At 41.4% G+C, this 19213-nt stretch overlaps 1 protein-coding gene across 2 annotated transcripts in view; it reads left to right on the top strand.

Annotated features, from left to right (window-relative positions):
* The first annotated feature begins 535 nt into the window (after positions 1-535).
* The window catches only part of THG1L (tRNA-histidine guanylyltransferase 1 like), a 326539-nt gene continuing 307861 nt past the window's right edge, over positions 536-19213 (top strand). Inside the window, exon 1 of one of the 2 annotated variants that reach the window (XM_069653924.1) lies at positions 536-766. In XM_069653924.1, coding sequence (XP_069510025.1) covers positions 582-766 — 185 coding nt within the window. In that variant the 5' untranslated portion in view covers positions 536-581. Of the gene's footprint in view, positions 767-845; positions 943-19213 lie in introns of those variants that run through there. The other variant, XM_069653925.1, reaches the window with a different exon arrangement.

Here is a 19213-nt window from a genome sequence, read left to right as displayed (position 1 = left end):
TCTTAATATACTCTCAGAGCGTGCATACATAAATAATGTATTTCTCTTATGTAGGGATGACTCTTAATTCCTAAATTTCAGAATGGCTAGGATGTTATATTAGAAATGTTTTAGTTGATTACTCGCTGTTTTTAAATCTTCTATGATTGTACATTTTTGTTTTATTTTTTATTTACTTTTAAAAAAGGAAACATTATTTAACCACATACATGGAACCTTGTAGAATTATGTTAAAATTACAATTGTAATGATTTTGTTTTCTTTGTTATTTTTTAAATTCTAGTTGTAAAATATAACATTTGAAAGGCTGACTTTGATCAGCTGACTCCTATAAATAAAAAAATTGATAGTGGTTCAGACAAACTGAATAATACCCTTAATATCTACTCTCATAACATACACTGCGCTTGTACGCTATCATCGCGGCACGCAGGTGTAGTACCTTACTTCATTGCGGCCTTAGTGCACTTCTTACAACAGGGTATCAGTGAAACATCAAGTTAAACTATAACTAGGAGTCCGCTAAGGGGCGGGTAGTTTAGAAAGTCTGCTTCCGGGTCGCATTCTATCAAACTTCCGGTATGCTGTGGCGCTTGCGCCTCACTCCCCTGTCTTTGCCGGTGCTGTGTCGCTGGCTTCGAACTGGAAGCCACGTTGTTACCATGGCGAAGAGCAAGTTCGAATACGTGCGGGAGTTCGAGGCTGACGACACTTGTCTACGGAACTGCTGGGTAGTCGTCCGTCTGGATGGGCGCAACTTTCATCGGTGCGGAGGCGTGCCTTCGAATGTGGGGCGTGGTCTGGGGGTATTAGAGTTGTGGAAGTCGATACGCATTGGGAAAAGTTGAAGAGGCGGGATTCCAATACGTGCTCATTAAGCAAAGAGAAATGGCGCATTCAGACGTGTAGGATGTTAAAGGACAGAAAAGCGAAAAGGAGAATGTAAAAGAGGGTGCAGGGGTGTCCTGTTAATGGGCGACCGTCGGCAGGGTACCGCTTGATTGAGTTGACGATGAAGAGCGGAACTCTACAGTGGGATGCAGATAGGTGCTGGGGAGGGCGGCTCCTGTGGTTTGGCTTACACAAACGTAGAATAACGTGTTACAAGTCAACGGTGTTGTAATAGTTTCAAGCAGCCTTTGAAATGGATTCGTGTCTTTTCTGCCAATCCGCTTACATCCATTTTCTGTGAGAATGGCAGCTCAGAAGCCGTGCTTAAAGTGGTATTTGGGGGGTCGCAATGAGGAAATGCGTGTCCTGTGTAATGGGGTTTCCGTAGCAACTTCTATTCCGTACTTGATTCATTTCATGCTATCTGGCCCTGCCATGCCAGCCTTTTCATGGTGGTGTGGAAGTGGACTCATGTTCATGCACAGTATCCTCGTGTCTAATCCCAAATATTGCTCTGCATAAGTGAACCTAAAAGTAAGGGGACTTGAGCATGCCTCATCGCTGCAAGTTGAACCGCCCCTCAACACTTGAAGGTTCCATGTAGCATCATCAATTTAGCCAGCAATGAGAGGAGGCTCAGCTAGACGAAGTAATTGGGCTGGGATCACACCGTTTTTGTGATGTGGGGAAGCCTATAGAACGCATATTTTATCATTGCAACACCTGTTTTGTATCTTCAACTTTCGCACAAAAAGATTTTAATTTCCTAATGTAATGATGGATTTTCTTTCAACGTGACTTGTCACCCAAAGGGTTTCAGAGCTTTCTAACAATCACAGACTTAGTTCATCCTGTTTGGGAAAATAACTTAGTTGGCCATTATCAGAAAATAATGGTCTTGAAGGGTGGCTAATCCTAATGTGACCCCAATTGAATCCACTGCTGAAAAGTCATTTTTATTTTTTTGTTACTTGATTTAATTGTGAGACAATTTTAACAAGAATACTGATTTAATACATATGTCGGGCAATTTTGCTCCTCCGAAAGGTGGCTTGTGATTGAGAGATGGCAAGTGGCTAAGAAACGGACTCGGTGGAAATTGGCAGGGCTGAGATCACATAGCTGGGAAAGAATGATTGCCAGTGTTGTAATGTGTAGGGAAAGGGATTGAGCTGTGTGGTCCTGTGATGTGAATGGTCCTGACTGAGGAATTAAATGGGTCTGTTTGTAATGTGACTAGGAAAAGCTGTGAAATTGTGATTGAGAATGGATGACTTTGGGGACGTAACTTGGACTTGAGGATGCAGTGAACACCTGATGGGTGAGCCCAGCCCTACAAATAAGGGGTGTGTCGGCCACTTTTACTCCCTAAAAATAGGTAAATACTCCCCAAAAATAGGGAGTAAAAATACTCCCAACAAAAATTGGGAAACGCTTTTACCATGGATATGTTTGGACCAGTAATGCATACAGTAGCACAGGAAGAAACTACTGTTCTTACTGGCTGATCAGATGAAGTAATGCTGTAGCTTGTAATGTGCATGAATAACTAGGTGCAAAGAAACAATTATTACCAAAAGAAATTCAATTTTCCCGTTAAACATATTTTTCCCACTTATGAAATACTCTCATTGGGAATTCGAATTACATTTTTACTCCCAACTTAAAATATGGGGAATAAAATACTCCCACTTCCAAATCTTATCTGGAGCACTCAGTGAGCCTATTACAGGAAACGAGAACCAATGTGCAGCTGTGAGTATGTAAGTAGCAAAACGCAGCCTCCTAATTTTAAATGCCAATTCATCTTTTATTTTATTTTTTTAAATAAAAGCCCATACCCACCTCCCCCTTCAACCCAGTCCCTCCTCTTTTCCCCTTAAAATAATGCTCCTCCGTAATTTTTAAATTAAATGCAGCCCACACCCATTCCACCACAACACCAGAACCTCCATCTTGAAAAAAAAGAAGAAAAATACCCCCTTGATCCTCCACAGGCTGCCTTTCCCAGGCCCTGATTCGTGTTGCTGCGAGGTCACATAACGCAAACAGCTACACCAAGAACACCTGGGCAAGCGGGTGCGGGCAGCCACTTGCTTCCCACTGCCGCTACGGAGAGGTGACCCCCGCCAACAACCCTATCCCCCAAGTCCCTCCTTCCACCATGACCCCAGCCCATTCATCTTTTCAAAAAAGAAAAAGCCCACCCCCTTTCAACACAACTCTATCTTTAAAAAAATGTTTTATATCCCAACCTTTTTACAGGGCAGTGGATAAGAACACCTTAACTGTTTGCTTGTTCGGCTGGCGTCCAGCTCGGCACTGCTGCCCCCCCACGCCCCTATCAATCCAAAGGACCACTGAAAACAAGAAAATGGATGATGCAATTGACATGCAAAAAGTTTGAATCCATGATTTGTCACTATTCATTCTACTGTTTTGAATCCTGCTATGGTGAAGTCTCGCCACTTGAACATTGTGCAGCTTAAATTGTTCTACTTTAATTTTTCCTACTGGGATGTTTGTGTCATTTTGAGTTTTGCTGCTTATGCCATTTTGAATTTTGTTACTCCGAGGTTCCACCACTTGGAATTTTTCTCTACTGTGAAGTTTCATCACTTTTAATTATATTACATTTGTACTGCAATAATGAGATGGTACAGACAAGAGGACCTGCGCTGGTGTTATCTTTGTCTTAGCTAACAATTGCCCATGTAATTTGCTTGTTAATGCATATTAGCCATTAATGCATGTGTTCTGCATGTAAAGTATAGCAGAGCCCTCAATTGTAGACAGTTACCCCAGGGATTGATAGACTATTTACAATACAAAGTGAAAAAGGAAAGGACCAGAAAACAAGCCTTCTCTGCCCACGCCCCACGACTATGGAACCTCCTCCCCGTCAGCATCAGACTTGCCCCTACAGTTTAGAAAACAACTCGAGACCCATCTCTTCAAGGAGTCTCTCCTCCTCAGCATGTAGGCCATTGCGTTGCCCTTCGCATCACCTGACTCTCTAGACGCCGCCCCCCTCCTCGCTACCTTGTACAGCTGTACCCCTTCTCTGTATTCTACCCCCCGCTGTAGGTCTATTGTTACCTCTGAAAAACGCTCTGTTATGCGTCTGCACTGTTGTATACCTCCTGTAAAGCGTGTTATGTATCTGTATTGTATATCTTTGTAAAGCGCTCTGTTGTTTCTTGAATCTAGGTACATCCTCCAAAAGTACCATAATAATAATTATACCCTTGCCCCATCTCGCGCTGCAACCCATAGAATGCAGCTGTGTCCCACATAAAATTTGGTCTAGCTGTCGCATAGCCACTGACATAGCAGTTCTCCTTATGCCTTTGCAATTAGCCTACAATTAGCCTGCATGAAAATGCCTGTCCTCTCTGCTCATCACAGAATGCGAATTACAGTTCATTTGCATTGTATTGCTCATTTTATTTGCATGTTTGCATGACTACAGTCTTCCGAAGAGCGTTCATCCACTGCAGTGCTTTGTGGCCATAACAATGGCAGTAGGCGCTATACAAATATCAAATAACATAATGTGCGCCAAATGCTTTTTCAAATGGACATTATACCTTACAACACAAACATATCTTTTTGTTTTGGGGATTTTAAACTTGTGACATGCTTCTCAGTCCAGTCAACATGCGTTTGACATCGAATTGGTGCTTTTTCAATACTCCACCTATGCTGATATAGTGGGAAAATATTTTCTTTTTAAAGAAACAAGACCATTTCTTCTTCTATATGAGTGTGACAGCTTGACATGAACAATAATGAAAAAGAAATTGCATTCTAGAAATCGTCAAACTTTAACTGACCATTTCATATTTGACCAACAATTATAGATGCATTTCAACATTCAAGTGTTCAGGTGTTGAGCACTATAAGACAACACCTGCTCTTCTTAAACTTGTCATTAACTCTTCATATGAAGTGCTTTTCCTGGGTCCTGGCAAATTATCCACTGAGTGAAGGACTATTTATCTACACACATTGATAACACCGACTCTTATATATGCTTGTCCTATTATTTGCCATATGTTTGTTTTCAGTACAAATACGTGATTGTGGGTTTGTTTATAAAAAAAAAAAGAGAGAGCAAGCTCATTGCTCGTATCACAGGGTTCGAAATTAAGTGGAGCTAGGAGCTCATATGCTCCTGCTTGTAGTGCAGAACAGCCTGGTTAGCTAGAAACCAACAACTACCAGGAGCTACCTGGCTCCACATGCCAGTTGATGCCGACCAGACATACCTGTGTGAGACTGTGCATTTGGGACAATCTGTAAATAAGCATTAGGACATATCTATATGGCATTCAAAGCATAAGGGGTCCTAATTAATGGACAGAAAATGAAATGTGCTTCTTGTGTGGTTAGATTTGTGGAACCCCTTGTACCAGCTTCCCTTTCACCATTGATTGCTTTGCTCACTAGTTAATGCCGGATACCCAGGGAGCTGCTTTTAGCTCTTGCTTATCCAATCTTAATTTGGGTCCCTGTATCGGTTGAATATCTACACACAAATGGCAAGACAATCACAAGGATTGATGGAGCCTAAAATATGCAACATATTTAGATGGCTATACATTTGGTAAATTACTTTGAATTAATAGGCTGCCATATTAATACTGACAGCATTTTACTTTACCCATCTTATAATTACCATTAGGATTCTGTGGATAAAGGATAGCTTTTAACAAACGCTGTATATTTTGAACATATTCTGGGCAGTGGTAGTGTTTAAACTGACAAGCACAACAAATCTGTTACCTAATTATAGTGATCTTTATGTCAGATTTCATAATTTAAACCATCCTTTTAGTGGTCAGTGCTGCAGACCATTGGCAGCATAGGGTTTTGACATGAAATGCAGGATTCGAAATTGAGGGGAGCTGGGAGCTATTTAGCTCCTGTTTACAGCCTAGAAAGAACCTGTTTAGCTTAAAACCAACAGTTAGCAGGAGTTACTATTGTCTCTCCAGGTCATGTCGAACAGACACAACTATGTGAATTTAGCTCTGCATTTGGAACAATCTGTAAATGCACACTAGGACACATCTATATGACATTTAAAGCATATACACATTGGATACAATTATGTTTGCATTTTATGTGGAATTTAATTTGCGTAATGCTATGTACTAGCTCTGTGTTCCCCAGTGAGATCTCCTGGTGACTGGTTACTGCTGGATACCCAGGAGCTGCTAGTAGCTCCTGCTGATCCAATCTTAATTTCGAGTCCTTAAATGTTAAGAGACTCCAACCTTTAACAATCTAAAATGCAACTCCTTTTCTCCTGTGACGCATCGTTGAACAAATCAGTAGCTTGATATATTTGCTTTTCCTGTGACCTGAATTAAAGGCTCAGCTAACCTATTTCGATAGCATCTGTGTTCTGGTTACATTTAGTTCTGTTTTTTAAATGAACTAATGTATGCAAAAGAGTAGTCTAGGGTGACGAGTTGAACCACATAACGATATTTGTAAGCCCATCACATGAACACTGGGTCATTTATGTGTCTTACAAACCAGGCACTTTCATAGCAACCTGTGTTCATGGGAGCTATGTGATCGCATGGATATGCTGCGTTATAAATGTAGCATGCTGTTGACTGCGTAATTGTAATATTGTACTGTTAAAAGACTTGCCAAAGGACATTCATTTTGAATGCACCCAGTATATATCTTTTTGTCCTTTTTGGAACATTACCATTAACTCCAAGAAACATTTATAGGAAGATATTTCTGTTAATATCACACTACAAATGAATAATTTGTGATAATGGCAATATTCAGGTACTACGTATAGATGAATTCTATGTGTACTCGCACTGTTAAACCGGACCTTTCAAATTAACAACATATCGATTTATCCTGTCAATGTGTTATCTACTTGGGTCATATTCCCAATCTTCCACACTTGTGTTGCACAATCTGAAGACAAAATATATGTATGACCACACCTCACCCTTCTACACCAAAGCACTTCCACCACTATCAAATCACCTCGAGTCATTGAGGACACACAAATGAACTCCTGCCCATGCCCTCACACACTCCAGACAACACAGCACTGATGATACCTAACCTCAGCCTCAGACTAGACAGACTCAGAGCCCGCACCCTCTCTATGCACTACCCCACTCACATACCACACAGAAATTGCAGACTTAGCTCACGCACCTCTAAAGTGCTTACACCCCAGCACCGTGATATTACTTCCACGCTCACTACACCTAGCGGTAACTCCCACTCTTAATGTACCATTGTACCTAAGGCAAACACCCACACCGTACCTACAAGAATCTCTAGTCCAACGCCATACAAATGCGCCTTAATCAATGTACGATCACTCAAGGCCCACGCATTAGAAATAAATGATATAATAACTACCAAAATCTAGACTTACTTGCGATCACAGAGACATGGCTCAACAAAGCTTCCGGCCCAGCCGTCTCACTGGCTCTACCACAAGGGTATGCCATTCTCAGACAAGATAGGATAGCCAGAACAGGAGGGGGGTAGCCATTATTCACAAAGGAACACTCTCTATCAGAACCGTACCCCACCAAGAGGAAGAAAATATTGACATCCTTTCAGTCAAATTAGCACTCTCCCCAAACAGCACAATAAATATTCATACCATATACCGTCCTCCCGGCCCAACCACCAATTTCATAGATCAAGTCAAACACCTCTTAGGAAACAACCTTAAAAAAACTACAAAATCATTTCTTATAGGTGACCTTTAATCTAGAATTCAATGACCCTAAGGACAAAACTGCTATCTCTCTAACCAAAGACCTCCAAAACCTAGGCTTCTCTCAAAAGATCACCTCGCCTACGCATGCCAAAGGATGCACCCTAGATTGGATTATAGATCACAACTGTAACACAGCCATCACCTCCAATACTAGCCTCCCTCGGACAGACCACAACCTTCTCCTATTTGACATCCCTGTCTCACTAAGCGCTAAAGTGCCTACTAAAGCACCGGCGACCCAAACTAGAAGTGCCAAAGAACTTACCGCTGACATCAGTGCACTCCTCAATCTGCCATGCCTAGCGTCTCCGTTCTCCGCTGACCCTAACATCCTCGCAGAAATATTCAAAGATACCATCACAATCAACACCGTTGCTCCATTGGAAAACAAAAAAGAAAAAAAATCCTTCCACTCCATTTCCTGGTTCACAGAGGAACTCCAGAACTTGCGCAAAGACAAACGCTTAGCGCTCAAAAATTGGCAGCTTAACCCCTGCGATACCACAAAAGCTATCTTCAAATCCATAGCAAAAAAATACAAAGACGCAATCTTCATTGCTAAATCTGAAGCCTACAATCGCTGCATCTCCAATGCTAACTCCCACTCCAAAGAACTCTTCAATATATTCAAAGAACTAATTGTTCCACCTACATGCCCCGATGAGATGGTCAAAGACGAGGCTCGGTGTACAGGCATTCAATCAGCTATGCTCACAAAAATAAACCTCCTCCAAAATAAAATATCCCACCACTTTAACACTCTACCAAAGCAAAGTGCACATTCACAGACAAAACCTAAGGTAAAAGCAAGAAACGTGCCCAAATTTGCATTTACCGAAATCTCCGAAGCGGAGGTCACCGACATCCTCAAACACCTCAAAATCATCAAAGACTGCGTAGAACCACTCGCCCCTCTTCTCACTGCCTTCATCAATACATCCTTCAAAACGGGCATAGTCCCAGACAGCCTTAAAGAGGCCTGGGTACGCCCCCTCTTAAATAAACCGACATTAGACCCTGCTAACCTTAACCACTACCGACCCATAAACACAGTCCCATTCCTCCTGAAACTACTTGACAAGGCCGCCCACAAACAGATTCAACTTTACCTTGAATCTAACGCAATCCTAGGAAAAAGACAATCTGGATTCCACAAGGGACACGGAACTGAAACCGCCCTTCTAGACTTAAAAAACGAAATCACCAACATCCTAGATAAAGGCAAGTCCGCCCTCCTCCTTCTCCTTGACCTCTCAGCTGCGTTTGATTTGGTAGACCACACTACTCTTACCAGTCACCTGACACACGCTGCACACTTCTCTAATGATGCAGCATCCTGGGTAACATCTTTCCTAGAGGGAAGAGCTATGAAAGTGTTCCCTGACACAGCACATGCAGCACCCTCCACCATCCACTGTGGGGTGCCACAAGGCTCTTGCACTTCCCCCACGCTCTATAATCTTTTTACCAAGCCACTATTTGATAAACTAGACGCGCTGGGGATCAACTACACCGATGACACCCAGGTTCTTCTCCGACTGACAGGGAATTACCACCAAGACGCCGCCACCCTACAGGAAATCTACTCTACCATACAAGCGTGGATGGCTACCAACGGCCTCTGCTTGAACGGGGATAAGACCGAAATCCTCATTCTAGGACAGAAATCCACCCTCTCCAACCTCAACCCACTGTACATTAATTTCAACATAGACAATTGTATCATCCCAGTCCTATCTTCAGTCAAAACTCTAGGGGATCACAACAAGTTAGCGCCATAGTCTCGGCCTCAGCACTGAGTACCAAACTCAATGCAATAAAACCATTCCTAACTAAGGATAAATGCCTATCCATCGCCCGAGCAACCATAGGAGCCAAATTAGACTATTGTAATGCACTCCTAGCCGGCCCCTCCAAAAAAAAGTTATCTAGGCTCCAAACAACCCAAAACGACGCTCTCGGAGCAGCCCTCCGCATACCCAAGAAAGAACACCTCACACTAGCCAGAAAGGCAGTATCTCTTTCAAAATTCTCACAACCACCCATAAATGCATCAACCTCACAGCTCCCCCTTATTTATCTGACACGATAGGTAGATATCAGTCCACTAGACCTAGAAGAGCACAATACACGAATGAACTAGTAATACCTCGCATCAACAGAACCAAAGCAGGAGGCATAGGCTTTACCCTTCATCGCACCCAAACTCTGGAATTCCCTAACTACTGACCTCAGAATTGACACATCCCTCTTCTCCTTCCAAAACAAGCTCAAAACTGCCCAATTCAACTACCCCCGTTCTCATGTGCTCCTGCTGCTCTTGAATTTCTGTAAAAAAAGTGTATCTCGTCCAATGTAACCGTATGGACGCAAACTGTATGCAACTAAGTATAAGCAACACTGTAACTATCGCCACAATGTCTTCGGTGTGCTGTGCGCTTAACAAATGCGAGATAAATAAATTAATGCCATCTTGGTACAGATCACCGTCATCTTGTTGATTAGACTCTCCTCTGTCCATTCAATGGTACACATTCTGATCTTTTGCCTTGGAATATATGCATTGCCTTTTCAAGCAGTCTATAAACTAACCTGTTCATTAGGTTCTGAATTAAGACCTGCTACACTTCAGCGTGTATATCCTATAAGATTCCCAACTGGAGTTCCCTATTGCGCTTTGTCTCCTTGTACCTAATGCACTAATCCTACAAATCTAATCATGTCAAGATCACGTCTTCAATTATTTATTTAGCCAATTCCTGATTCCCCTTCATGTCTTCATGAATTGTCATTTTGCTTTCTTATTGTGCTACCCCCACACACCATGCTGAAGATGAACAAGTTACTTCCCGGGTAACGTTCTTTAGATTGGATGTTCCTCCCACGTATTCCTCATCTTTTGATATTTCGTTTCCAGCTTCAGCTCCTTTGGGGAAAACAATTCCCTGACAAGGGGACGCTGTGCAGTGGTGCTGTCGGCTCGATGTCCCTCGAAGGGCCTCCGGTCGACATCCTGACCAATATATGAAGCACGCGCAGCGCCCCTTGGCTTCAGTTCTGGTTTTCCCTTTTTTGAGCAATTACTGGCAATCATATTAAACCGTAATAGACTCTAAAAGAGCGTAAAGTGTACAAAAACGTAAATTCTAGAGCGTGGTAGGCTGGGAGGGGCGATGAGGAACATCTAATCGAAAGAACGTTTCCAGGGTCTAAGTAACTTGTTCTTCTTCGAACTTGTTCTTCGAATGGATTGTGTCCTCCCCCATATTCCTCATCTTTTGATAAACTCCCAAAGCAGTATTGGTCTTGGAGGAGGGAGTAAGAATTTGGATATGTCCTTAACGATGATCATGGACAGAGCACTGCCTTCACAAATCCACCTGGTGGAGTTGCAGTCCGAGTTGAAATCACCATAGTGGAAGTTGAGTCGAAGCAATGTTTTACAAAAGTGTGAATGGGATACCAAGTGGTTGCTTCACAGATGTCCCTAATTGGGACCCCTCTTTGTAGAGCAGAAGATGTTGTTATGCCCCTCGTAGAATGGGCCCTCGGACACGCCATAGGATCTTTAACAGCCATTTTATAACATTCCCCAATAGCCAGAATAGTCTCTCTGGATAGGGTTTGTTTTGTTACTGCCAAACCTAATTTATGACCTGTATAACCAATAAATAGTTTATCATCTTGGCGAAATTTAGACATTTGTGAGATAGAAACACTTTTTTCACACCTAGAAACACTTGTGTACAGGCGCGTTATAAATCATATCATATATCATGCGCATTCCGAAGTGCATTCACAAGTGCTGTTGGCTGTATGCTGGTGGAACGTTGAGAAATCCGCGTGAAGAAGAATTTACATCCTGAGGTATACTCGGCAAATAAAGTATTGACTAGAACTTTGCAGGACTACTAGTTCTTTGATCAACTTTAAAAACTGACTCTAACTCTCTTTATATTGATTTAGACCAGTTTGAAAATGCACTGAAGCCCTGCCCACCACCTCAGCCAAACAGCATTTTACATCTGGATTGCGTGCATTCCGGAGTGCATTCACAAAATGCTGTTGGCAGTTTGCTGGCTTGGTGGCTAAGGGCGTATGAGAATCTGGCTTTGACTCTGTCTATTTTGTGAACCAATGTTAGAAATTGAAGTTTGAGGCTTGTTAATTGAATCTGTCTCAACGAAAAGTGTAAAAGTAATCTCTAAACTAATTTACTGTGTGGGTAACGGTATAACTACTGGCATGAAGGGGAAAGAAGGAACAATGTCCCTTAGAAAGGACTCTTATCGACCTGCTAGTATTTACAAAAAGGCAAGATAGTTTCCCTCGTGCGCTAGCTCTTCCACTGCCTGATTGTCGTCCTGCAGAGTCCATTGGTGAGGCATCCAGCTGTGGAGTGCTGGAAGATCTTGAAGACTCGCTGACTGGTGCGCAGGAGTCTACTGACTTATCACAATCATTCCAAGAGGAAGTCGATGTTCAGGCTCTAACAGCTTTCGAAAAACGGAGTGCAGGGAGGGTAAAAGAGTAAAGAGAATATCCTTGATAAGTCTGTTTGCCACGCCCCCTGATTTTCTCTATGGGTGAAATATCCTTGCTTGCATTGTCTGAACATCCTCGTGTGGAGGTAGGAGTTAATAAAAGCTTCAATACGGAACCTTACCGGAGGAACCCAATTATGGTTCCAGCAGCAACTCTCCAAGATCCAGTTTTGGCAATTAATAATTTACAGGACTGTGTGTATATAATGAATTGAAAATACAGACCGTCCATCTTAAAGAGAGATCCTCATCTATAAACCTAGTTGGCACAGCAAAAGAGAAAGTGGTATGCACTGACTCTTGTATTGCTGCATCAGCTGTGCCTCTGGGTAATGTGATTGTCGGTGTACCTACTGTTATTGAAAACACAAAGGTTGTTAATGAGGTGGCACAACTAGGTGGAAATGGAGTGGATGCAGAAATAAATAACTCCAAAAAGCACACAAAATAAAAACTTAATCAGAAGCCACTGCCTGAGTTGAGGACATCGAAGAGCTCCTTGCGTAAATTTCTTTGCTCCTTGGCACGCCACGAGATGGAGGGTTTCCAGACAACTGGAGAGGGGTCTTTAACCCAGAGAGGAAAAGAGTTAAATACAGAATTTAAGTGTATTGAGGAAATTGCTGAGGTTGAGAAGGAATTGATTGACTCACTAGGAGACCCAAGTATGGATGTGTCATTGAGGATTAACATATGTGAAATCTAATTCAAAATTGCATGACTCATTAAAACAAAATGAACCTCTGAAAGAATATGAAAATAATAAAAAAAAAAAGAAAACCGATGAGGAACACACTATATGACATATTTAAGGGCAAAACCTTCGATCAAGGGAGGGGAAATAAGATAAACCTGAACACAGGACATGGTGTACAAAGGAATACGCAGAAGGAAGGGAGTGGCATGGCTTCTTTGGCCCAGGTCGAGGGAGGGCGGGAGGGAGTAAGTAACCTATCTCCTTTCAATGCCATCTGCCCTCTCATGGGTAAGGAAATAATGGAAAATCGCTATCAGCCTCTGAATATCTCCAAACAGGAGTTAAATGAGCCGGTCAGGAACTTCATAAACCTTGAATATTTTGGTGATGGGTAGGAGGTGGGGGGATACCATTCATGCACTAGAACCTCCTAATGAACAGATGAAGGCCTCTGAAAAGGGGGTAGAGGATATGTTTACTGAACATCGTCTCACGGTTGGGGCTCACGTTGGGCTCCCTTTTGAGAGGAACGAACATCAAAAGGAGAATGTTACAAGCTCCAGAGCAATAAGAAATATAGCAGGGAGTGCATTTGAGGGGGGACTTGGTCCAACTTAGAGAAGGTTGAACGAGTGTTAACACCCATGTCCACCTCAAGTTTCACAACGGGAACAGTGTATGTCGGGGCGCAGAATGCAGAATGACAACTCGCATGGAGACAGAGGATAATTGGAGAACCTGAGAGAACCCATTTTTGTAGAGGACCATCATTTATTTGATCTTCACCTATGTTTGAAGGGGGAGGTCCTCTCTCAATCGTCTCAGAATACTGAGCCTGTTTTAATGGGATTCTGGGTTTAAGGTTAATCTCATCTAAAGACATAAGACTTGTGTACTTCATACACCCAACACAATATGATGTTATACCATCTAGGCTTTTGTATGATTTACTGGTCTGTGTAAAGGAGAATCTGCAAAGGGTTGGTTATGATATATTTCATTTTATTCAGGTGAGCAAAAAAAGATATGGGTAACATTGACTAAGAATCCCAGAGCTAACTAGAATGAACTCTCGTGAAAGAGGGAGCTCCACTCAAATAAAGAATAACGATGACCAGATCAACTGGAGGTGGGTGGCATTAACTGAAGGAATCCATTACTCAATTAAAAATCATTAAGCAACACCTTTAGTTCTGAGGATTGCTTTACATTTATGTCTTGAAATGTCTGGGCCCTCTTGCGGCTCTATACCATTCCAACGCGTTGTGATCTTCGAACTTTCTCTATTTTCTCTTGCAAGAAACATGGCACTTGATGGATATAAATTAATTAGTTTGCCTGTGGTGCAAGGGACTTCTGTGCGGCCTGCTGGTGGATTGGTGGTTGCCATACGAAATGGGATGGGTCTCTGTAAACGTGATGTGTAGAAGATCTCCAGATGAGTTCTTGCTGTCTCTTTAGAGAGTAACCATCGACACAACAAGAGGTCACTCTTAGTGATAAATGTCTATTGATCTCTGAAGATTAACATAGAAGAAGTGCTAGGTTACTGGGAGGAAAAGTGGTTAGGTTCTCATAGGGGAGGTAACATTATAGTTTCTGGTGATTTCAACTCGGACTGCAATTCCGAGGTTCTTACTGACATTATTTTATCCATAGAGCATAGAGGACTGGATAGGACTGACTGCACTCAAGCCTCGCTTTATTCACGCAAAAAGCTGCAGGGGCTAAATGAAAAGCAGCTATGTACAGTTGGGGACTATTGAATGTGTGGTTGGATTCTCTGACCTGGTCCACGCGGTGGTTTTCCTCCATGATCGACTATATATTTGTCAGTAAAACTCTTTTTGATGGTGGTCAAATCTGAGACCCAATTTAATTTAATTTGGTTGTAAGTACTAACGTTCAGGGAACTTAGTTTAACTTGGAACAGAAGAAACTTGTCCAAATTTTATATTCTTATGTTACAGAATTTTGAAAACTCTACTTTGGCCATCAAATTAGAGAGCTATTCCTATTCAAAAATTCAAGATGATATAAAGGCAATGTTGAATAAACATCTGTTGGGGGTTGGAGGGAAAGCAATCTGGATAAATCTTTAAAAGGGAAGATCTGTAGACATATATTTTACTACCAGGTTCTGGAGAATATGAAATTACTTTGCAGCCACATTAGAGCCATCAATCGAGATTTCAAAGGAAGTTCAGAAAGTCAAGGGATGATTAAAAAAAGTGAAACCGCATCACAAGAATTGGTTGATTTCTTATCGTCATCAATTATATCAACAAGACTGTGAGAGTATGATGGCAGCAAGAGCTTTTTAAGCCAAAATTAATGAATTGGAGAATAGCCAGCATGCCTCTCAATCGAATCCAATCTCTGATCATTTTCAAAGTATTTACATAGAAGGATCTTTGAATTCTAGTGGCAGGAACATAACTAATAAAGTGGTTGCTTAAGATCTCTATTGCAACCATTTATAGACAGATAATGAAGTCTAACTCGTCAAGAGCTGCTGGCCCTAATCAACTTACAAATGTTCTCTTCAAAGAAAATGCAGACCTATGGTCCAAGGTCCTATTCGTTTTATTCACAGATATTATGCACTCGAGGGAAACGCCGGAAAGTTGGAAAACGAATTGCAATTATGGATACAGACTCCAAGATCTTTGCCTCCCTATTGCTAGAGCATATTGGAGCCTGGTGCGTAGAAAACAAAATCTTGGATTTCCATCAGATTAGCTTTAGGAGCGCCATGGGGACTGAGTGTGGTGATCTATTAATGAGTATCTGCAGGATATGCCATGGGAAACTAAGGCCAGTCCCATTTATGTAGCCTCTATAGCCCTTTCCATGGCATTTGATAGCATGGATAGGTGTAAATTATGGCTAAAATTAAACTAGGTATCATAGGAGGACTTCTAAGCATACTGATCTATTTGCATGCTGATTCATGGATACAGTTGAGGGTCAACAAAGAAGGACGATTTACTAGGCAAATCACGTCTTATGGACTTAGACAAGGATGCATACTTGGACCAACTCTTTACAATCTATACGTGGCTGATGTGAGTAGGTTGTTCCACCTAAGATTGGAGGTCTGAGAATGACTTGTATTGCATATGCCAGCAATTTCGACTTAATTGACCACACCTCTGTTGGTCTTCACAGACGGATTACTGCATTTGATCTTTATATGGCCGCTAATAATTTCAAAATGAATCCATCTAAAACGGTTATCCTCAGACTTTCTAAGTCTCATAAAAATGCAAGGAATCTTTGTGGTTCCCGGATTGTAATAAAATCTAATATGACGTATCTGGGTTACCCTATAATAGTGAATCCATTGAAGAGCTTTTATAGACATTATCTGAGGGATAATGCCTAAGGGCTGCCTGCGTGCTTTATAAATGCAAATAAATAAATAAAATAATAAGGCAAGCAAATTGGCAATTCAGTTGAGCTATATCAATTAGAAGATTTGGCAAGTTTTCTATGATTCCTACTATCAGATTCTATATCGCTAAAGTAGTCCCCAAATTTTGTTATGGACTGGAGTTCTTCCCTTGTTGGGCACGTGAGGAGATTGACTTTTATGAAGCTTTAATCTGGAGGTCCGTGCTATATTATATACCGAAAAGTGTCACTTATGCGGCAATGCAACACGATTTGGGACTATTCTCGATTCGTAGTATTTCTTGACATGAAAGTTTTACATAAATAAGGAAAGCTCATTATATACTTTGATGAGCAGGGAGGTCACTACTGGAAAAATAAATAAGGGTTTTATTTTTTAGTTGTCTCAGGAGTCCTTGGAAACATTATACTCTGCGGGAGTCTCTATGGAACTACTCTTAATGCGGCCCTGAAAGGTAACATTTTACAACAGAGACTTGGGAAACACTGTGAATAAAACCTTAGAAACTGGGTTGTTTGCTCAGGTGGTGTTGCACCACAAAGAAACGGGAATGATGGAGCCATACATAAAATGTTTCTCTAGTAGACAAATGAGGAATGATTTTATGCTTTTTACATTGAATGTTCTCCCAACTAATGACATTTTCACTTTAAGAAGTGCAGAAAGAAAGTCTGGCTGTAGATTTCTGTAAACCCTGTACCGTCATTTGGTATGTTGCCCTGAATTGCAAGGCAGATTCGTTTTCAGTAATTGAGTAGAAGAATTAAACATTTTTGATTAGCATTTTTGTACTCTTATTTTAAATAAAACCAGAAGTTACTTGTACCCAAGACCTAACATTGGCAAGAAAACAGCATTTCTATGTACCTCTAAAGTAATACATTAGTACAATGAGTGCCTGTATAATGTAAAGGTTAGCTGATGAATGGATACAAAAAATAGATATGATATAAAAAGGCTCTAAGTATTTTTCAGTGCAAGGGTCTGCGTGACTGGGTGCAGTCAATGTTGCATAGGGCAGTGTCCTCCAAATTGGATGCTTGACCTTACATTTGCTGTGTAAGGAGAAGTTCAGACGTTTCATAAAACCAGAAAGTTCACAATGTTAAAGGAAAGTCATAGCGTGAGACGTAGTATGGCTTTGCAGCAGTGAGGGTACTTGTCAACTTCAGGTGGACAAGATGGCCCTTACCTGTCATTGATATGGCAAGTGCCATCTCCACACACACTGCACACACAAACAAAATTGCACATCACCTCTGCCATAAGAATGAAGCTACTTATAATGACAAATTCGAACTGCAGCTGCCTGCGCACATAACTATCTCCTTAAACACAACCCCTCTCTTAGCCCGTAGTATTCCTCTGCTGTCCCCATATACACTTCATCTAGAGACGGGTGACTACCAGGGTCCTTGGCCATCTTGCCATAACTTTAATGGCTGAAATACACACACGTGCATAATAGCACCTTCCAAACTCTCCCAAATTTCTGGACTCCGGTTTCTCTGTGGCAGTCAACCAAAAGCGCCTGTTATAGCCCCTTTCATCATAATCATGGTGAAAGGGGCTATAACAAATGGATGATCAATTGCTTTCAATATAGTGTGAATTACCACTTTCAGGGGAAGGGCAGGGCCGCTAACGGTCCTCAAGACCGAGTCGGGTAAGCACAAGCGCAGCATTCCAGCCCTGCGCTTCCATGAAAGTGCTATTTATCGCTATTAGAACTCAGAGCAGTAGATCTGTAGCTGTACATACTGGATGGAACTATTGATTCCTACTTTGCATAAACTTCTAGTTAGCTTTGTGTATTCATTATGTAAGAGAAAATAAAGTAAGCGGCTAAGCAGAGTGGATGTTGTAGCAGGCAGAGAAATGGGCAAACTAGTAGGAATATTGTAGTTTTGCGGTCATCTCACTTTCAGGGGAGCTGGTATAAAGCAACAGGGTGAAACAGGATGACCATGAATTTGAGATCAGCTCATCGGATGAGCAACAGTTGCATAGATTATGCAACCAGCAGGTCACAGAACTAAGTTTGCCATCAAAAGCTTTTGGCCATGTGATGATGTACATTTTCGAAAGTGTTCACTTGTCAATATGATGCACTTTACCAAACAAAATTAAATCTAGTTGACACTGAGATTTATATACAATTACTTAAACTTTACTGAAAAAATGTACACAATGCAGTGTAACGTATCGATGCATTATTTAACAAAAATTCACACATACTGGTCTTTGCCAGACAGGATATAGTTAGTTTTCTAAAAGTATAATCCAGATTACTTCTGGTATGCAATTGTTTGAAAAAAGAGAATGTTTGTTGCCTAGCACTCCCACACAGGGCCCTGGCAATTTAAAAGTGGAGATGCTGTCCACTGCACTCCAATTAGCCTCTTTGTACGTGCAGTGAACTGATATGTGGGTGGAGAGAGCCCTGCGGGCAAGAGGAATGATGGGCGGACTGTGCTTTCATTGAACAGGGTAATTTAAATAGCAAGCTGTGCAACACAAGTGTCAATTTAATGAGCAAACCTACAGAATTGCAAAGCAAATTGCTATGCGACACTGCTTATTTTATGCCTTGAATTGAGATTATCAATTGAATGTTAGAAAATTTGTACCAAACACGGAGTGCATATGCTTGGAGCTTCTATGTATGAATATGATGCGTGGAAGTTCAGTTAGTTTGTTTTTTTAAAATATTTGTGTAAAATCTGTTAGCGATATTGAGTGTGAAGTAGCTAGCCCAACAATGCCTTATGTAGTATGTAAAAGCTCTAAAATGTGTCCTATGTACAATGTGTCTTCTCTTTTAAAGTATGTTACTGCAATATGAAGTGATATTAATTAATCTAGGAAAGACTTGTAATCTA

The sequence above is a fragment of the Ambystoma mexicanum genome, chromosome 3q, assembly GCF_040938575.1.
Source record: "Ambystoma mexicanum isolate Mex_15411 chromosome 3q, UKY_AmexF1_1, whole genome shotgun sequence".
NCBI lineage: Eukaryota > Metazoa > Chordata > Amphibia > Caudata > Ambystomatidae > Ambystoma > Ambystoma mexicanum.
Note: the sequence above shows the minus strand (reverse complement) of the source record. Positions and strands in the feature narration are given on the sequence as shown.